This window comes from Arachis ipaensis, chromosome B02, assembly GCF_000816755.2.
Source record: "Arachis ipaensis cultivar K30076 chromosome B02, Araip1.1, whole genome shotgun sequence".
Taxonomy (NCBI): domain Eukaryota; kingdom Viridiplantae; phylum Streptophyta; class Magnoliopsida; order Fabales; family Fabaceae; genus Arachis; species Arachis ipaensis.
In genome coordinates this window covers 79166879-79188339 of record NC_029786.2, presented here as the reverse complement: position 1 = coordinate 79188339, position 21461 = coordinate 79166879, and the positions used below count along the sequence as shown (strand labels likewise).

General features: G+C 38.9%; 1 protein-coding gene and 2 long non-coding RNA genes across 3 annotated transcripts; all 3 read right to left on the bottom strand.

Moving 5' to 3' along the window:
• Nucleotides 11655-12456, bottom strand: LOC110267855. Its single transcript, XR_002355795.1, has 3 exons — nt 12366-12456; nt 12174-12221; nt 11655-12073 (listed from the first exon to the last, which is right to left on the bottom strand). It is a non-coding gene; the product is annotated as an uncharacterized LOC110267855 (long non-coding RNA).
• Nucleotides 12456-14739, bottom strand: LOC110269256. The gene is made up of 6 exons (XM_021116961.1): nt 14593-14739; nt 13981-14309; nt 13675-13851; nt 13082-13190; nt 12551-12695; nt 12456-12469 (listed from the first exon to the last, which is right to left on the bottom strand). The coding sequence occupies exons 1-6, from the start codon at nt 14737-14739 to the stop codon at nt 12456-12458; spliced, it is 921 nt and encodes a 306-aa protein (XP_020972620.1).
• LOC107628402 lies at nt 16514-20806 on the bottom strand. Its single transcript, XR_001617765.2, has 3 exons — nt 20735-20806; nt 16629-16715; nt 16514-16543 (listed from the first exon to the last, which is right to left on the bottom strand). It is a non-coding gene; the product is annotated as an uncharacterized LOC107628402 (long non-coding RNA).

Genomic DNA, 21461 nt, shown 5'->3' with positions numbered 1-21461 from the left:
AAACCTCCATCAACTTTCCAATGTGATTGAAGAACACTTTGTTCATCAATCTTTGATATGTAGCCCTTGCATTCTTGAGTCCGAAGGGCATGACTACATAGCAGTAGTTTGCTCTTGGGGTTAGGAATGAGGTTTTCTCTTGGTCGGGTTGATACATCGGGATTTGGTTGTATCCCGAGTAAGCATCCATGAAGGAGAGGTACTTGTATCCGGATGAAGCGTCGACTAGTGTGTCTATATTCGGGAGTGGGTAAGGATCTTTTGGGCAGGCTTTGTTGAGGGCGGTGTAATCAGTGCACATCCATCACTTCCCATTTGACTTTTTGACCAATACTACATTGGCTAGCCACAATTGATATTTTACCTCCCTTATGAATCCTGCCTCCAACAAGGCCTGTACCTGCTCCTCTACGGCTTGTGACCTCTCTGGACCAAGCTTCCTATGTTTCTACTATACTGGCCGAGGCCTAGGATATACGGCTAACTTATGACACATTAGTCCGGGATCAATACCGGGCATGTCGGCGGCCTTCCATGCAAATAGGTCGGAATTATCTTTTAGGAGCTTTGTTGGCAGCTCCTTTAGGTCTTTATTTAGATTCGCCCCTATGTTTGTTGTTTTGTCATGCGTGTCTCCAATTTGAACTTCTTTGGTCTCACCTTCCGGCTGAGGGTGGAATTCTTCGCGAGCTCAAATTTCCCCGAGTTCTATAGTATTTGTTTCCTTTCCTCTGGAGTCGCCTTTAATGTTTAGACTTTCATTGTAACAGCATCGCGCGAGTTTTTGGTCCACCTTTATGGTAGCGATTCCTTCTGTAGTTGGGAACTTCATGCATAGATATGGAGTGGAGACCACCGCGGCGAGCGGATTTAACGTTTTCGGACCTATAAGGGCATTGTATGTAGAGTTCACGTCGACTATGATGTAGTCTATGCTTAATGTTCTAGACCGTGTTCCTTTCCCAAATGTTGTATGCAGTGGGATGTACCCAAGTGGTTGGATTGGGGCGTCTCCGAGTCCGAACAAGCTATTTGGATAAGCTCTGAGCTCTCTCTCTTGTAGGCCGAGCTTGTCGATGGCGGATTTGAATAGGATATCTGTGGAGCTTCCTTGGTCTACCAACGTTCGGTGGAGATTGGCATTGGCGAATACGATGGTAATGACCACAGGATCATCATGCCCCGGAATGATGCCTGCGGCGTCCTCTTGAGTGAAGGTAATAGTGGGGAGGTTGGGTGACCTGTCCCCCTCTCTGACATGATATACCTCTTTGAGGTGTCTTTTGTAGGATGATTTAGAGATCCCTCCTCCTGCGAATCCTCCATTTATCATGTGAACATGTCTCCCAGGGGTGTGAGGGGGACATTCAGCTCAACCCACCTTTTTATCCCTTTTTCTCTTTTTTGGTTCATCCACTCTATTGGCTAAGAACCGATCTAATCTTCCTTCTCGAGCCAATCTTTTTATGACATTCTTCAGGTCATGGCACTCGTTGGTAGAATCCCCGTAGATTCGGTGATATTCACAATACTCCGTCCGACGTCCTTCTCTCTTGTGTTTAATTGGGTGAGGCAGTGGGATCTTCTCAGTGTTACATATCTCCCCGTAAACGTCCACAAGAGATACTTGAAGAGGGATGTAGTTGTGGTACTTTCTGGTTTTCTCAGTAGGTTGGTCTTCCTTCTTCCTGGACTCTTTATCCTTGTCCCAAGATGGGTAGGGGAATCCAGTCTTTGAGGTTTCTCCTAATCGAGAGTTCTCCTCCATATTAATGTATTTTTCCACTCATTCTTGAACCTCGTTGAGATGTTGGATGCTTTTTGGATATGGAGTGACTAAAGGGTCCTTCTCGTAGGCCATTGATGAGACCCATGATGGCTGCTTCTGTTGGAAGATTTTGTATGTCCAGACATGCTTTGTTGAATCTCTCCATGTAACTACAGAGGTTTTCCCGATATCCTTGCTTAATCCCTAAGAGGCTTGGAGCATGCTTGACTTTGTCTTTCTGGATGGAGAATCTAACTAAGAATTTCTTAGCGAGGTCATTGAAGCTTGTTATCGACCTTGGTGGTAAGCCGTCGAACCACTTTATTGCCGACTTGGTCAAAGTAGTCGGGAAGGCTTTACAATGGATTGCATCTGAGGCATCCGTAAAATACATCCGACTTCTGAAGTTGCTGAGACGATGGCTTGGATTAGACGTACCGTCGTATAGGGTCATGTTAGGGGCTTTGAAGTCCTTTGGAACTTTAGCTTTTATGATCTCCTTTGTAAACGGGTCTTGGTCCTTGTGGGGGCTATCATCGCGGCCGAATCGAGTGGTCTTATTTTTTAGGTCGGCTTCGAGTTTTAGGAGCTTGTCCTCCAGCTCTTGACGTCATCTTGTTTCTCCCCGGAGGTCTTTCTCGGCCTCTCGCTGCCATTCAGCTTCCTGTTCGAGCTGTTTAAGGCGATCTTGCTGTTCACGGATTGCATCTAAGATCTCTGTGTTTGCGGTTTGCCTGTCTCCCTTGGGTTGAGGTGTTTCCTTTGATGCAATATTCGTGTTCTTATGTAGCATTCTTTCTTCCAAACCGGAGTTATGATCATTGTCAGGGTTGTCTGCCATGTTGGTGGGATGACTTTCAGGTTCTCCGGCAACGGTGCCAATATTCTGAGAGTTACCTAAAACTGAAGGTCGATCTTGGATGAGATCTTCGGGTGTGATCGGAGCTGTCGGGTCTGACTTGTTAGATCTTGAGATGTTGCTGATCCTTGGTCACCGGTGAGTGGTGGTACTTGCAAGAGACTCCGATGCTTAAGTTAGCACGGGCTTTAGGCAGGTTTTTGTGTAGAATCAAAGTATGAGTTATACCTAGGTGCTCCAGTGTATTTATAGTAGTGGAGAGTGACCTTTCTTGAGATAAGTTTGTTATCTTATCTTATCTTTTTGTGGGTGAGGTGACTTATCTTTCAGCTGCCTTCAGGTGGGCTGTGGTCCTCTGCTTTGGGCCTCTATGGTGATTTGGCCGAGCTCTTTAGGAAGAGGTCGGTGACGATCCAACCTTATAAGAGGTCGGTCGTTCTGGTCTTCGTCCAACTCAGATTGCATAGCTCGACTCAGGGTATGAACACTAAGGTAGAAGTGTTACCCAGGCAATATATCCTAGTTCAATATGAATCTATATCCAGCTGTCCCCAACACAAAAAATGGTGGGATTAGATTTTCACTAATCAAGTTTAGATTACAAATTTGGCAAGATAGATTACAAGTCACTCAGGCTTTTTGCTAGATACTCTCACTCAAATCCTATAACTCGTGCCTCTTCCTTTTTTTCAACAGAAAAGTGAACACCTCACACATCAAACACTCATTTTGATTTCTAACTCATAGTATCCCATAGAATCATTAAACTTGAAGGATTAACATTAACATGTACAACATATGTGTGTGTATAATATATTCATTAGAAAAAGTCACCTAGAGACAAATATATAAGCATGTGTTCAGAAATTAAATAAAAGTAAATTGGATATAAATTGAAAGAGATATATAATAATGAAGATGATGAATGATGGATCATGTTGCTATGTTATTTTTATTTAATTTAGAATGGTCCACAAAAGCACTGGCATATGCATGTCTAAAGAATTATCCTTTTGAATTCTTCTTCTTCTCACCGCAGCAGCAGCTGCTTATTAGGGTCCTCTCTTTTGGTCAACCTATGATATGAACAGCCTTATAATATATACATCAGCCAAACTAAACCTACAAATTCAATCCAATTTCTGAATCCAAACTAAATGGAAAATACATCAGCAACAACAACTAAATTGCCAATAACAATTTTTTTTGTCAGCTCAAGAGGTTTCAATTAGGCAGCAAAAGTTCATCCTCCCAAACTCAAACCTCAAAGCAAATACCAAAATATCTACTTTTAAACCCCCAGGAAAAAATAATTTCACTCAACTTTAATAAATTTCATCACTTGAAAAATTAACTTAAAAAAGAAAAAAAATCTTTTTTTTTTCATTCTTCATTTTTTCCTTTTTCCAAATCAGCTCCATTTTTTGCAAGTTTCCAAAGCACAAGCAGAAGCATCATCAAAGTCCAAGATCAAAAGGCAATTTATATTACATATTACAGGAGGTAATTCAATTCAATTCAATCTACTTACAAATTACTAAACCTACAAATTCAATCCAATTTCTGAATCCAAACTAAACGAAAAATACATAAGCAACAACAACTAAATTGGCAACAACAATTTTTTTTCATCAGCTAAAGAGAGTTTCAATTAGGCAGAAAAAGTTCATCCTCCCAAACTCAAACCTCAAAGAAAATACAAAAATATCTACTTTTAAACCCCTAGTTCTAATTCCACTCAACTTTAATAAATTTCATCACTTGAAAAATTAACTTAAAAAAGAATAAAAAATATTTTCCTTCATTCTTCATTTTTCCCTTTTTCCCAATTCAGCTCCATTTTTTCCAAGTTTCCAAAGTACAAGCAGAAGCATCATCAAAGTCCAAGATCAAAAGGCACTATATTGTGATTATGAATGACCATTTCTAAACAAGTATATATAAAATTGATGGCCTGAATCAATCAAGGAGTGTGTAAGTGTGATTGAATGTTACCAGAACATAGTTGTCCTCACATAATCAGACTTGCTCTTGGAATAAGACTGAGCAGGGTATTTTGCTTCGAATAACAATGCTTCTGCTGGTGAGCTCGCGGTGACAGGAAGCTCGCGGTGAGACAGAGTTACCCAGAGGAGCTTGGCGATGGTAGGGTTTCTGCCTTCGGTGATGGTGGGGCTATGAGGAAGGGAAACGACGCACTGATGAGAGACTGAGTTGATCTCGGTGATGGTGGGGTTTCTGCCTTCGACGATGGTGGGGGCTGGGAGGAACGGAAATAGCACAGTGAAGAGAGACTAACTTAAGCTCGGCGATGGCGATGGTGGGGGCTAGGACGAAGGAAAACGACGATAGTAGGGGCTGGGAGGAAGGGAAACAACACAGTGAAGAGAGACTCAGTTCAGCTCAGCAATGGTGGGGGCTGGGAGGATGGGAAACAGCGCAAGCTAGGGTTCTTTTTTTTTCTAAGTTATCATTAGGAGGGAATGGGGATTTTGCTGGGAGGGAGGGGGAAACGACTGCGTTTGGGGAGGGATAATTAAAAAATAAAAAAATGAATTTAACTTAAAAAAAACCGTGACCATAGACCGTCTTAGACCACCCCTAATAACCGTGACCATAGATACTCTATGGTCACTCTTTTTTAAAAAACTGTGACCATAGGTTCTTTTAGGTCACCACCCAAAACCGTGACCATAGATACCTTTAGGTTACTTTCCAAAACCCTGACCATAGAACCTTTTAGGTCACCCTTTCCAAAAACTGTGACCATAGACCTTTTTAGGCCAGCTCCCAAAACTGTGACCATAGATCCCTTTAGGTCACCCCCAAAACCGTGACCATAGACCCTTTTAGGTCATCGTTTTTTGAAAAACTGTGACTATAGACCCTTTTTGGTCACTGTAAAAAACCGTGACCATAGATCCGTTTAGGTTACTCCCAAAACCGTGACCATAGATCCTTTTAGGCCACCACCCAAAACCGTGACCATAGACCATTTTAGGTCACCCCCTAAAACCATGACCATAGACCCTTTTAGGTCACCATTTTTTGAAAAATCGTGATCATAGACCCTTTTTGGTCACTGTAAAAAATTGTGACCATAGACCTCTTTAGGTCACCCCCAAAACCGTGACCATAGACCCTTTTAAGCCACCTTTTCTAAAAAACTGTGACCATAGGTACTCTATGGTTACCCTTTTTGTAAAAACCGTGACCATAGAGGGTCTATGGTTACGGTTTTTTACCATGACAAAAAAACCATGGCCATAGACCCAAAATGTTGTAGTGTTTATCTATATAACACATCTTTTAATTTTATTAAAATTATTAAAAATAAACCCTATAAATAATGAATTGAAAAAAAAATCTCATATCCTAAAATCAAATCAAAGCCTTTTCTCAACCCCACTACTACATTTGATATGCATGATTTTTCACTATACACATAGCAAGACCAAATAGTAGTAAATGAGAAGAGGTGAAATATTGTGAAATGAAAGGTGAGATATGATCAGGTGGCAACATTTATTTAACAGAATGAGTGATGAAATAGTGGAGAATGGAGGCTATTTGCATGACCCATGACACACGCAAGCCGTGTGAGTCTGTCATATATACCCATTATTATGAATGTCACTCTCAGCTTCCCCATAAATAGGAGCAAACAAAGGGTTGAAACCCCCACACATACATAAAGAAATTGGAGAGCAACGAGAAAAGGTGCCACAATAATGCACTATCAATCCAAAACCCCATTATGCTCTTCAATCTAACCACCCCAACCACATAGTGGCTCTACAAATACAGCTGGAACACAATTTCACTCTCAATTTTAATGTATATAAGCCTTTGCAACCGCACATTTCTTTTATTTTCTTTTTATATAACAACAAATCAAGAACGTATATTGCAAAAGAACTTCTTAGTTAAAAAAAATAACACTTGCTATATGATTGGTTAATGACTCATTATATGTCTTTGTTACCTGATTGTTATATGTCTTTGTATGATAAGTATATGATATTTGTCATGAATTAGTATATGGGAAAGTATGAGGAAACAATAGGCTTATTGTACAATGCATACAATGGGATTTAATTGAAATTAAAAATAAATCATGGGTTATTAATTAATTTTGTATTATTTCTAATTTAAATTTTGAAACCATTTAGTATTACTCTTAATTATAGATTCAAATCAACTAATTAGGTTAAAACGAGAATCTCCCCGTGTCATCTCCTCCATGATCACACGGCTGCCCAATGCGTATCTTTCCACCTCCCAGAGTAGTCCACTCCCCAGCACTGCCTCCTGTTGATCGGTTTCCTCCTTCATCTACGATCGAACAGTCCACCGCCAATAACAATTACTCAACCAGTGCCGCCCTCTCGTCCACATAGAACGCAGCCGGTTTTGACTCCTTCAAAATGGCAGAATCGCAAGAAGAACGTGTTTCAAGCGAGGGTCCTCCTTTATGCACATCACCTACCCGAAATTCATTAATGGAGGTAGATATAGCTGAACCGTTAGTTTGTGTAGCCTCTGACGTTTCAGAAAATTTATCATACGAACAAGAATACTTAGCTAGCGATGTCGCAGGCCACGGTCACAAGTCGAACAAGGTGAGCAATTAGGATCCTCAAATTCTGCCATGGATGTTTATTTTGCGTTTAATTTTTATGTTTAGTCACAAAATGTAAATGAGTTCTTTAATTGTATGTTTATTGAAACATGCAATTGTAATCGATGAGTTGAGATGCAACTATATTTATGTTTGTTTTATATTTAATGGTATGATTATATGCATTGAGGATTAGCTGAAATTAATTAATCATTTCATGCTTATATGATTATATCCAGGAAGCATATTTTCTTACATGTTTTTGTATATGAATGTATTTGTCTTCATGTTAAATGGCATCTTTATTTGCTAATCATCCTATTATTGACTTATGTGCGTATATTATCCCTACATGATGATCATGCAAGTATGTAAAATAGATAACCATAGGGTGATGCAGTGGCTGAATTTGTTTACTGAATTGAAGTGAAAGCTACTTGTATTTACAACATGCTAACCATGGAATGCTTATATGAGTGTTTTAATCATGTAATGGTATGCTTATATGCTCACTGCATATTTTTTAGTTATATGATTATATGCTTCTTGCATATTATTTTATTATTTTTCATGCTTATGGGATTATATGGTTATGTGTATCCTACATTTGCATAGATTAACCAATTATGAAGTTATTTCAGTGGTTTATAATGAATGGTGTGCTCATGTTCTTCGTGCATCTAAAGAACAGAGTGTATATATGTAAAGATACATGAAAAGAATTTTGTTCATGAAGTGAAAAAAGAAGCCACTAAAGGGTGAGTAAGGCCCTTAAATAATAGCCAAAATGGAATAAATAAGTCTACATGATTTCTATTGAATGAATAAAAAAAACAACTAAAGGGTGGAAATTAATTAAATAATACATGAAATGAAAAAATAATTAAATATTTTTTATTAATTTGTAGCAGTTGATGTGTTTTCGGTGATTGTTTTAGAGATTTTATTTAAATGAGTTTTGATAAGGAAATAATTTTATTTAATTTTTTTGGTACTCTGTTTGTTTTTGAACTATAGGCCACGCAGTTGTCGGATGTTACGAATGTTGGAAGTGAAGAGATGGAGCTTGGTGATGAGGTATTGGAGTCTAGCTTACTTTTGTGTAGTCATAATGTTGATGTTTGATTTGATAACTAATGGTAATTAATTTTTCTTTTGGATTAATATAAAATACAGTTACTAGATCATGGTTTCCTACAAGAAGACGAGATACCAAGAGTTGGAATGCGGTTTGCTCAGTTACAGATGGCTCATGACTTTTATGTTACCTATGCAAAGAAAGCTGGATTTGCAACTAAGATAAGGACGACTACATTTGACAAGATCACAAAGGCTCCCGTTAACCAAGCTATACACTGTAATCGCGACGGGATCCACGAGTCTCGTGTTAAAGCACCAATGCGGAAGAATATGATTTCAGCTGCTGGGTGCAAGGCAAGGATATATGTAAAGTTTGATAAAGACGTGCAAGACTGGGTTTTGTTCAAGGTTGACTTGACGCACTCACACCCCTGTTCACCGAGAAAGGCAGTTCACTACCATGAGTATAGGAAGCTGACCATGCATGCGAAGTACGTGATCGAGGATAACGATGAGGCTGGGATTTGACTAAATAAGACATTCCTTGCTTTGTCAAATGAGGCTGGTGGCCCCTCTAACTTGGGATTCTCTGAGAAGGATTTAAGAAACTATATAACAGCAAGGCTCCGAACTAGCAACGTGAATCCGGATGTCAGGGAGATGATGAGATACTTCATGAGAATGAAGGACATCAATCCGAACTTCTTTTACGCGGTGAAGTTGGACGAGGAGTGTAAATTTAAGAGTGCAGTATGGGTTGATGCAAGGTGTAGGGCGTCGTATGAATACTATGGAGACGTTGTGTCAGTGGATAGCACATACAGTACAAATAGGTACGTAGTAGTTAAGTTGGTGTTTTTTCCTTTTCTTGATAAATCGCTATTTGATCGTGATTGGCATTTCTTACTTCTGGTTGGTTTTTTTTTGTAGGCATGGATTACCGTTTGTGTCGTTCGTTGGGGTCGACCACCATGGTAAGTCGACCCTCCTCGGTTGTGCTTTGTTGGGGAATGAGGAAATCGCAAGTTATGAGTGGGTTTTTAGCCAATGGTTGAAGTGCATGGGAACTGCTCCACAGTGTATCATAACCGATCAATGTTGATCCATTTATCGTGTGATCAAAAATACTTTACCCAACACACGCCACTGGTGGTGCATCTGGCATATTATGAATAAGTTACCTTCCAAGCTTGGGGGTTACCGCTGGCACGGATCTTTGTATGGTGACCTAAACGACATTGTGTGGAACTCTCGGACCGAGGAGTCATTTGAAGATAACTGGGCTGATTTTATAGATGAGTACAACTTACATAACAACACATGGCTGTCAGGTTTGTTACTGTACGATTACTTCACACGCTTTAATTGCAATTAGTTGGATATTCATTATAGTATGCATTTGGATGTTTAATATATCAGTGATTGTGGATGGTCATTTTTCAGGTGTAGTAATATTTACAATTATATGGATGTTCATTATAGTATACATTTGGATGTTTAATATATCAGTGATTGTGGATGGTCATTTCTCAGGTGTAGTAATATGTTTGGTGTAAGCTTTCTATGCTTAATTTGGGATTATTTATTTCTTGTAGATCTGTATGATGACCGACGCATGTGGGTCCCAATATACTTCAAGGGTGAATTTTGGGCAGCAATGCGGAGTACGCAAAGGAGTGAGAGCATGCACGCATTCTACGGTGGATACTTACACAGTAAAACTAGCTTGGTTCAATTTGTTCACGAATATGACAATGTGCTTGGAGTCAAGGAGTAGGGGGAACTGGAGAATGATGCTGCAAACTCGAGGGGGGTAATCCCTTATGCAACGACCTCGCCTATGAAGAAGCAGTTTCAGCAAGATTATACCATGAGCATTTTTAGGGATGTTCAAACTGAGTTTGTGAAGAAGGCTAACTACAGAGTTTCTGCAGTTCATGAACAGGGTCCATTGGTCTGCGTGAAGGTGGAAGAGGAGAAACTAGTCAACGATACTATTCCATGCGTTCCGTACGATGTTCACTTTGACCGTTCCACACTGGAGCTTCATTGTGCGTGCAATCTTTTTGAGAGTTTAAGTGTGTTGTTCTGTCACTGCCTTGAAGTTTTCCATTCATATAAAGTGTACAAAGTACCTTCCTGTTATGTTCTTCCTCGATGGAGCAAGAAGATAAAGCGCAAGCATACGTATATCAAAAGTAGCCATGATGTCAGTCGGTCGGATGAGAGTCATGTTATATTCAGGGGACTGTGTGCAAACTTCTATAATGTTGCTCAAGAGTTCGTCGGTGACGATGACGAAATAGCATTGCTGTATGTTGCTTTGGAAGAAACAAGGACCAAATTGGCTGCACACCGTGCCAAAAAGAGGTGCGAGAGCGTGTCAGAGACCCAGACCAACATTGGCTCACAGAGTTCGAACGATGTCAGTGTTGATGACATCCAAGGCCCATCGAAGGTCACCACAAAGGGCAGGCCAAAGAGTAAGAGGCTCGGCGCTGCCCTTGAGAAGTCCATCAAGAATTCAAGACGGAGAAAACAAAAGAATTCATCCCCGGTAGATGTTTGGCTTAATCTCAACTTTGTACGTTTATTTGGTATACTACTATCCTAGAATATAACTGTTGGACTTTTTCTTTTTTTTTTTGGGCAGGTGGTTCGTCTGCACGCATTTCAAGATATAAACTATGGTGCTGTTGCTGGCCTGAATGTTCCCGAACAAGCCGGTGGTTTCATGTCTTTGTTAATCTCCTTCAACAAAAAGTAGGATTAGTTGGACAAGGTTGTGATAGTGTATTTTTTCCATCTCTGTGTTTAACGGATGCACGTTAGTTTCAAGGTTCTAAGGCAACTGTTGCAAAGGTCCACATGTTATTAATTGCAAGAACCATTTTTCCATTTGTTAGAACGAACCATTTTACTATTTTTATTTCGTGTAGACTTAATGCATAATGAGTATATTTGATGGTTATTCTGTAATTTACGAGATAGTTTAATAAAGTTGTACCTGATTTCTACATGCTTTACTGTATAGTTTTTCGGTACATAGTTGTTCGTTATAGACATTGTTTTTACGTATTTTTAATGAACTAAAGTGGATGTTCATTTTTACTCTAAGCATGGATGGTTAGCCGTTAGTTTTCGTGTGTGTAGCACTTGGTTGTTATATTTTGATTTTGACCTAGTTAGACTGGATGTTCATTATAGTAAGGTATAGGATGTTCAGTTTAGCTATATTGGCGGATGGTTACTGGTCACCTATTTCAGCGTGCACAAATATGGAAACTTTACTAAACAATTGATAAATCCGGGATTCTAACATATAAAAAAACATGGATAATGTTTAGGTAACATAACCAATAAATCATTGTACTGTATAAAAACAAAATATGTCTTGGAATCAAGTCTTTCTAATGTGACAAAAAAGAAATCCCTAAGCATGTCAGCAGTAAGTAAACTCAGTAAAATTTGGTAGTTCAATTCATTGTAACTAATCCTAAGTAAGCAACTTCTTTCTCCATTTGCGCATTGCCCCCTTCGGTAATCCCTCTGCACATTCAATCAATGACCGTGTGCTAGGTGCAGTGTATGGTGAACTAACATCCTTCTTCTTGTTCCGTGGTGCATTGCGACGAACAGGTTTAACTCTTTCATTCAATAATGAAACAAGCTGATGAACCAATGCATTGTGTGGGCCACAAATTATGTCTAGCATCAACTCCATCCTGTATGAACTGAGAGAATCCTGTACGTAGATTTATCAGGCGATCTAATGTTAAGAATTGTTATAGTGATATTTTTACAGCACGAATAATGAGAATTGCGAAAATGTTTATTTAACAAACCTCGTCCCATTCGTAAAGTTCACGATCTTCTGTCCAACTTTCAATGAACTTAATAACGCACATGCCACAATCAAAGCTACAGGAAAATAAATTACTTTTGCTATTAGGATGAGGAAAACTTTTAACATACTACGCCCAATTATTGAAAGAAATCTAAAGAAGCCTCAAATTTGGGTTATATTTTGATCTCACTTGTTCGGTTGCTTTGGAACCCTAGCATAGGAACGAGCTGGGCCGTACGGAGTCCGAACGAATCCAGGAATAGCAATTCTTGCCATATCCTCACACAATCTCCCCTGAAAACCATAGAATGAACATAGTGGAACAAAACCCTATTGAATTAAATAACATAGCTGTATATTGAATAAAAGAAGTACAGTATCTTACCACATATGCATCGAGTTTATCTCGTTTGTCATCTTCTGGTGCATAATGCAAACTGCCGAGTATAACTATGCGCTTCGCATTAACTTCAAATGCATATACCCACCAATCGCCCCTCCAACAATAAGGAAATAACCACTGCAGCAAACAGTACATATGACTGAGTTTGTCTCGTGAGTAAACAAAAATAAAACCCTAAAAAAACTTATTGATCTCCCTCGAGCATTCAATAACCAAACATCCTCGAATTATATGACAACCTAATTCCAACAGCATAGTATGCTAAAGTCATTTAACATAATAACATGGGAAAACCCAATACCAAAATATGGAAATAAAAACACCCATGAGAAAAATTGGTCACAGTGACCCCCCGTTCCAGATTTAACCATGTAATTATTAGTTGAATCACAAGCCCGGGTTAGGGATTGAAAACAAATCGTGGTAAAATAATAAACAAGCCGCATAAACCAATACCGGGTTCAATGAGGATATAAACAGTTCAAAACAAAACAGCAACTCACCCAGTTTCTCTTTGCTGTTACTGCCTTGTCAAAGAACCTAGTATCCTCACCAAAGCTTGGACTAAGACCATCATAAATTGGTCTCACACCGTCAATAAATGAAGCAAGGCTATCATTTCATGTGACGAATTCCTGCCAACCTACAAACATAGTAAGAATCCCGATAAAATCTTCTCCAAATTGTAATGAGAAGAATGTAATTACCAATATGCCTGGACACACGCAATAGAAATTTCGCTTGAATTTAGATGAGTCGGTTTCGTTTAAAGAGTAGCACACCGATTGAATTACCTACACAATTTATTTAGCTAGTGAAAGCTAAACCCCGATATAAAGATAGTGAAAAAAACGCATGATTCAGTTCATATACTTACGCAGTTGTTGAACCAACTGCGGGGTTTCAAGGTCCAGAAGTCCTTCCTTTGTAATACCATGTAGTTCCGCCCTTCATACTTAGCTAAATCTTGATCTTCGTCCAAGGATGAGCTAACTATCCATGTTCTGATTTGTTCCTCCTTAGTCCCCCCAACTTTATTTTTTTCAGGGTTGGATGAATTGAATATAACGGGGAAGGGGTTGGAGTCTTTTCAAACTGAGTTAAACTGAGTGAAAAGCTCGGTCTCCCTGGACTCAGTGTATGGTAGCTTGATTTGTTTGGCAAGACCGTTTGTAGGGGCTGCATGATGATGGCATTTGTTTCGCGCCCCTGTTCAACACTATTGAGTACTTGCTCAAATTCAGGGCACTGAACGATCGAGATGTCGAACTCGCTGCAAACGAATGCGACATGTAGTTAACTAAAATTACAAGTTATGCCTAGCTAGACGGGTAATCACATGGCATGGGTATGAAATATAAAGAAGAGAAGCATACAGCAAGGTAATCCAGAAACCACTAACCGGTCAAAATCATAGTCACTGAGCTGTACAAGTGCTGTTGGCGGTGTGTGTGGAGATCTATTTTTTAGGTCAGTGTTTGCTTCTTGATGACTATTATGATTGCCCTTGAACACGGGATCTGCTTGTTTCACATCATGTGGCAGAGGCTGCTGTTGGAATAACCGTATCCTTCTAGCAAGCGGCACGTCATCATCATCATCAGAATCTGGGACTACCAATGGTGCAGCATTGCTTCCTGCTAAATTTTCTCTTGCAATAGCTTTTTTAGTGCCGCGTCTAGAACGGCTTTTGCAGACAGGCAACTTTCTCCTCGTGCCTGTCTTGGATTCCTATGGGGTAAATTCATGTATATTGTCATTTGCATAAAAAATAATGAAACTCTTCATCATAGATATTGTCATTTGAATGTAAAAATAAACAAACATGATAATAACGCAGGTAATCCTAATTTACAACTACATGCACATCACAGCATGTTGCACACCAGCCAATGAAGGAATGTCCAAAGATTAAGAAGGATGCATGAAAATATTAACAAAAATGAATCAGAAATTAGGAAGTGAACATCCAATTCAATTTATAACATGAGCTATCATAAAGAAGGCATATCACCTTATCTGCCTCCTTATAGCTTGGTTGAAATGTAGTCTTGCCTTGGATAGACGGAGATTGGTCAGTGTCCTTGCAAGGCCTCTTACACCCTGCTTTCTCGTTAACTGCTTTACTCGAAGACTGTTTCTTATGTTTATTCTCTTTCATTGCATTGTTTACTAGGCAACCCTATGTGTTCAACAATGGACACGAAATAAATGGAAAAAACTAACGTGAGCCTTAATGCGCTAAGGAAACAGAACAAACAGACAATCGTTTGTCAAAATTAACCATCTAAAGCCATACTATAGTGAACATCATAAACCCTACTACAGTGAACATCCTCAACTACAATCAACCAACTAGGCAGCCCCTAAAAGCAACTGTTTCATACATAAGAAGCCATCCAAATAAAGAAATCATAAGTTATCTATCCAGCTTAGATTATAACCTAATTTGAGAATCCTAAATCCATCTATTTAATTAACAAAATCAACTCAAATTAACCCTTATTAAAAATAAGACACAGCAACTGTATTCAAACAAACTTTCAACATAAGAACATGTAAATATCATTCACGAGCATTGAATTCAGCTCAGCCAAACATTCATTTATAACCACCGTGTATCAAAACAAGCCATGCAACCACATAAGGAAGTAACTTTAGAATTTTGTAATCGCAAAATCTATGATAAGGATCAACCATCCTACCACACAAGTAAGGAACCAATTAAATAAGCTTATGAGCTATCATAAGGAAAGCAAATCACCTTTTCCGCCTTCTTGTAGCTTGGATGAGGTGTAGTCTTCCCTTGGGTAGACGGTGATTAGTCAGTGTCCTTGCGGGCCCTTTTACACCGTCCTCTCTCGTTAACTGCTTCACTCGAGGAATGTTTCTTCTTTTTTATCCAATTCCTTGTATTGTTGACTATGCAGCCCTGTCTGTTCAACATTGGGCAATATAGAGATGAAAAAAATCAACGTGAACCGCCAATTGCATTTTTGTTCAACTAAATTATGAAAAATACTTTATTAGCGTTTGAACCTGTGAGATAACATGGTCGGCCTTTTTATCAAGTTCATCAGTGGTCCATTCCACAATCCAAGGCTCGGGTACTCGACATGCATGCAACGGACCATGCTTTAATCGGTGAAAGTACAAAACCTATACAGAAATATCTTACATTTTAGGAATTACACCTACAGCCGTACATTGGTTTTAAATTTAAGTAATTTATTGCCATTACCAGCAACACGAACATGCACCCGCAACATATTTCCCGGTTCTCGTCTTGGAATTTCCTTATCGCATCTCGCAGCCACTTTAATATGTGATACGGCCAATGAAACCTCCTAGGGTTTGAGACATCCAATATTGGAGGGAGATGCCACAGAGAAATAGTCTGCTGGCTTGTGGGATTCAGAAACATCTTCAAAACAACCATGATAAAGTACCTTCTAAAAAGGTCATCCTCTATTGCTCTCTCTCCATTGGACAAGCAAATACAAAGTCCCGCAGTTGGGTTGTAGTTTTCTTCTGAAATTGTCTCTTAATTGCCAAATGCGATTCATTTTTTTTCTGCAGTTCGGGAATTGGGTCCCCTGCGCGAAACAAAATAGTTTACCACTATCAGTACGTGTCAACATTGGAATAAGCATTACCACACAGCAAAAGCTTTACATCTTACATAATTTACACTAACCTTGAGAAGGTATGCCGAATAGATTGCCGATAAGTTCTGCAGTAATGCGAATGTCCCCGGCGTCGACCCTGAGAGTATTTGTCTCCACATCATAGGCCCTTGCTAGTTGGAGCATGATGCTCTGCTTCACATGCCATTGAGGTACCCGGCGCAGGAAATCAAATCCAATGGCCTCAATCTCGGCCAACTTACCTTGCTCATTATGTCGTTCCAAGTGGGTAAATAAGTTGTTAGTGTAGCAAGGTGAGCAGCGCGTCTCGACTAGTTTCTGTTGAGCAAAACAAGTATGGATCAGCAGAAGGTAGTAAAAAATACCCAGATATGTTCATTTACTCATGTAATCAATGGGATACCTTTTTACCCATCTGGTTTTGTCTTCGGCCGGTTGAGAGATAGGTTTGTCTTTTGCTTAGTCTGGTGTAGTTGCTGTTTTTAACTAGCTGCATTATTGCAAGTACTAATTACTTAAATAAAATCTCAGCAACAATCCAAGATGGTCTCAAAATCAATTCCGGAGGCAGTTAACAATAAAAATAATAGTATGATAATATATATAGTGACATAAAAAATTCAAAGACGACCACTCAATTATTTTATGGACTAATTGATATTAAACATTCAACCTGTTCTATAAAAATAAAGGTCAACAATTGATAGAATTCACGTAGAAAAAATTCTACCAAAGTCATCATGTAATAAGATCACACATGAATGTTCATCCAAAGTGAGTAACAAGGTGAGCCACATTAATTTTATTTATTGTTAATGGTGTAAGAAAACTAAAATTTTGTAAATGGCATTCCAAATTGCTAAAACCAAACCAACAAAAAATTCTGAAATTACATAATGTTAATCTTTTTATGAATATTTTTTTATCAGTATTAGTAAAATTTATGGATACAAATAATTGTTTCTTCTGATAAAAAGACAAGCAGAAACAAATCTTGAAAATGATGTGGAGGCCTTATACATATGCTCCGTACACTGTTATAATAAACAGGACCAATGAAGATGAAAAAATAAATCAATAAATAAATAAGAGCTCCAGTAGACAAAATGATCATAGGAATAAAAAAAGAAAAGCACACCATTTTATCCAAAGCACTCACAATTCACAAAACCTTAAAAAAGAAAAGAAAAATATCCAAAACACTAATGAATGATTCTCTATTGCTGGATTATCTAGATACAAGACTAGTATATGGCACACCACTTTATTTATTTAGAAACTAGAGAGAAAATGATAGAGATCAGCGAGATAAAGAACAAAAAGGGAGAAATAATCAAAGTGGGTTACATCTAACAAATTGGGATCCAATTTTTGAAAGCCTGGAGATGAAGCTAAAACATAACAGCTCCAAAATACTGCTCTTTGTAACAATAATAATCACTCCATCTTAAAAACAAGAACACTCACTACTCTGCAAGAAAACACAAAATTAAAAATAAAAAAAAACATCCCCAATTAAATCAATTAAAACAAAAGTAACTAATCCATGAACACCACTACCATCTAATCAGTAGAGTCAATTTCTATCATTCATCACAAATATTTTTTTATCCCAAATGTAATTTTTCCGTCCGGGTTTAAAAATCATAACGGTCCAGCCCTGAGATGAAAATAATTTTAAATTTATTACAGACCAATAACAATTAGTTCAGGTAACTATTTGGCTGCAGCGGCAAGAGCAACATAGCAGGAATTAGAAATTGTTCATAATTGAGAAAATTCGCCAAAACTAACCATCCAATATCCTACTAAAGTAACCATCCAACAAATATCAACCAATTTTCAACGATGGTCAGCCATTATACGTCACGTTGCATGCACATGGTCAGCACCGAAAAAGACAAAAAATTTTCAAACTTAAATCATATATAAACACGATTCCAAACTTTTCCGACCTTTCCCGTGCTAAAAAAAATCATGAAGAACTTCAACAACCTAAACTAACTACAAAATTGGCTCCTACTGCTATCTCACCATGGCTAATCACGCATTTCATCAACAAGATCTTTCTACAATCAAACATGCAACCGTGATTATGATGACAAGTCATCTTGGCCTAGTTTCACTAGCCTTTTTCTTTGTTTTTATTAGGTTTTATGCACTTTCTTGCATTCTAAGTAAGTAATTTGGAATGAAAATGCATGACTCCTTTGAATCAGACAACCACCATTTATTTGATGCTAAATCATGAGGTTGAAGCCAAATTTAATTGATTTTAATGATTTATAAGCCTTGTAAATTTAGTGATACTTTGATTGGTTGTTTTGATTGCTTGTAGGTGAAGAAAGAAGAAAATAAGAAAAGCGTGGCCTAAGGAATGTGCCCAAAGGAAGCAACAAGCGTGCCAAGAGAAGAAAAGCGTGGCAAAAATCAAGGAAGAATGGAAGCTAAGTTGGAAAAGTAAACTGAGCTTCACAAGGAATGAAAGGAGAAAGTAAGGCACCAAGCTAAGTTCAAATAGTTAACTGAGCACTAAAGAAAGCAAGGAAATGGCATGAAGCTCAGTTCACTAAGTGCACTAAGTGAGCTTTATCGGGGACCTTTCAAAATTAATTCAAGATGAAATTCCAAGGGATGAAGCCAACAAGATTCGAACCAAGGACCAAGGAGAGGCAAGGAACGCTCCTTGCAAGGAAAATGAGAAGAAAATAGCCAAAATGCCTCCTCCATGGTTCGAACTTGGAACCACTCACCACCAAGCTTGCAAGGAAAATAACACAAAAAGCATTCACCAAGGCTTGAACCTTGCACCTAAGGGATGAGAGGAAGGCGCTACTCTAAGGAGGCAAGGGCTTTCAGTTGCTTTACTTAATTGAGCACTACATTATATTGCCAGCCATAAGGAAAATCATGAAAAATACGCCAAAATGCTTCCTCTAGGATTCGAACTTGGGAATTCTTTGAAACACAAGGGAGGAGCACCATTCAGCTTGCAAGGAAATGAACTAAAATGCTTGAGCCAAGTTTCGAACTTGGGAGTTCTTTAAAACATAAGGAGGAGCACCCACTCATCCAAGGAAATTAGCTTCAAGATTTCCTCCACTTGCTCCCACCAGGATTTGAACCTGGGACCTTGAGGCTGAAAACAAGGCGCTGCACCAAGGAAGCTCAGTTGGATTTTCCAACTGAGCACTACCTCCCCCCCTTCTCCCACTCTTTAGCGCACAACCTTGCACCCCAAGGGGGTTGTGACAAGCAATTTGGCGCAACAAGGAGAAAGCCTAGCGCACCATGACACGGCCATGACACCAATGGAGCTGTGACACACATTTTTGGCACACCAAGGCTGGGACGCGCACCACACTTGACACGGGCAGCACACTTGAAAGCTAAGTTGGATTTTCCAACTGAGCTTTCCCCTGGGAGATACAACTTGGGCTGAAAATTGGATTAAAAATCCAATTTAATTCATTTCTTCACCAAATCAAAAGCCCATCCAAATTCCAAAATCTAAGAATAGAAAGTGTATAAATAGGAGTTAGTTTGATGTAATTAGGACCTTTTTGCTACCTCTACTTTTTACTTTTAATTTTTCCTTTTAATTGTCATTTTCATTTTTGAGCTTTTTACTTTGAATTTGTATTTCTGAGAACTTGGAAGGAGAATTGATCTCTCTTCTTCTTAGTTCTTGCTTGAGCACTCTTTTATTTTCTTGCTTTGGATCTTGGGTGAAGAATTGAAGAACTTCTGTTTCAATCTCACCTTGAGATCTCTTGTTTACTTTCTCTGCATAATTGAATTTCACTTTCTGTTTACTACTTCATCTTCTCTTCAATTCTGCAATTTACTCTTCTTCACTTCTTTTGCAATTGTTCTTGTTGGATCAAGGAAGGATTTGAGATCTAGACTTGTTATCTAGTCTCTTCCACCCTGAGATCTTCAACCACTTTTACTTTGCTGCAAATTAAGCACTGCTTTCTCTGTTTTTAAATTCTCAAAGCATTTTACTCTTCTGTTTAAGATCTACTTCACTGCAATTCAATTTTCTCTTTTATTGTTTAATGCAATTTACTTGTTCTTGTTTAATTTCTGCAATCCCAACTCCCAATCCCTTTCACAATTCCAGCAATTTACATTTCTTGCACTTTAAGCTTCAGCCATTTACATTACTTGCAATTTAAGTTTCTGCAATTTAATTTACTTGCACTTTAAGATTCAGCTCCTTTATTTTCCTGCTCTTTAGTTTACTGCAAATTTCCCCTTTCCCTTTACTTTCCATGCAATTTAGCTTCTGCAAATCACAAATCACTCAACCAAATCTTGATTCGCTTGACTAAATCAATCACTAAACTAAAATTGCTCAATCCTTCAATCCCTGTGGGATCGACCTCACTCATGTGAGTTATTATTACTTGATGCGACCCGGTCCACTTGCCGGTGAGTTTTGTGTTGGATCGTTTTCCAACCATCAGATTACCAATCAAAAACTGAACTACCTCACCCACTTACCTTGGATGGTTAGGATTTTTCCGGTGAAGATGTTCGTTGTCTTTCTGGTGAACCGTTGAGTAGCAGGCGGCTGGGTTGCAGTTCTGATCGGCGGCTGGGTTGCAGCGAATGCCGAATGCTCAGTGACGGCACCGTGATTGAGGGCAACAAATAGGTCGCTTGCGTTCACCTGTGACCTTCCTTGGTTGCAGGTTGCGGGGCTCAGGGTTCTAGCACAGTCAGGGTCTCTGCAACGAATTGGGAGGTGGTGCACGAAATTGTGATCATCAATGGCGCCAACAACTTGGTACGCACAATTGCAATCTCAACTCTTTGTCACAACTCCGCACAACTAACCAGCAAGTGCACTGGGTCGTCCAAGTAATAAACCTTACGTGAGTAAGGGTCGATCCCACGGAGATTGTCGGCTTGAAGCAAGCTATGGTCATCTTGTAAATCTCAGTCAAGCGGATTCAAATGGTTATGGAGAATTGATAATTAGAAGATGAATAAAATATAAAATAAGATAGAGATACTTATGTAATTCATTGGTGAGAATTTCAGATAAGCGTATGAAGATGCTTTGTTCCTCCTGAACCTCTGCTTTCCTATTGCCTTCATCCAATCATTCATACTCCTTTCCATGGCAAGCTGTATGTTGGGTTTCACCATTGTCAATGGCTACCTTCCGTCCTCTCAATGAAAATGGTCCAAATGCGCTGTCACCGCACGGCTAATCATCTGTCAG

What these genes read in the sequence shown, in the direction of transcription:
- LOC110269256 (XM_021116961.1), bottom strand. Translation starts at nt 14,739, where the DNA reads ATGAAAGAGAATAAACATAAGAAACAGTCTTCGAGTAAAGCAGTTAAC. An exon ending in AGTGACTATGATTTTGACCG is followed by an intron (nt 13,852 to 13,980) that starts GTTAGTGGTTTC and finishes ATTCGTTTGCAG; the next exon opens with CGAGTTCGACATCTCGATCG. An exon ending in TTTTCACTCAGTTTAACTCA is followed by an intron (nt 13,191 to 13,674) that starts GTTTGAAAAGAC and finishes ATGAAATGATAG; the next exon opens with CCTTGCTTCATTTATTGACG.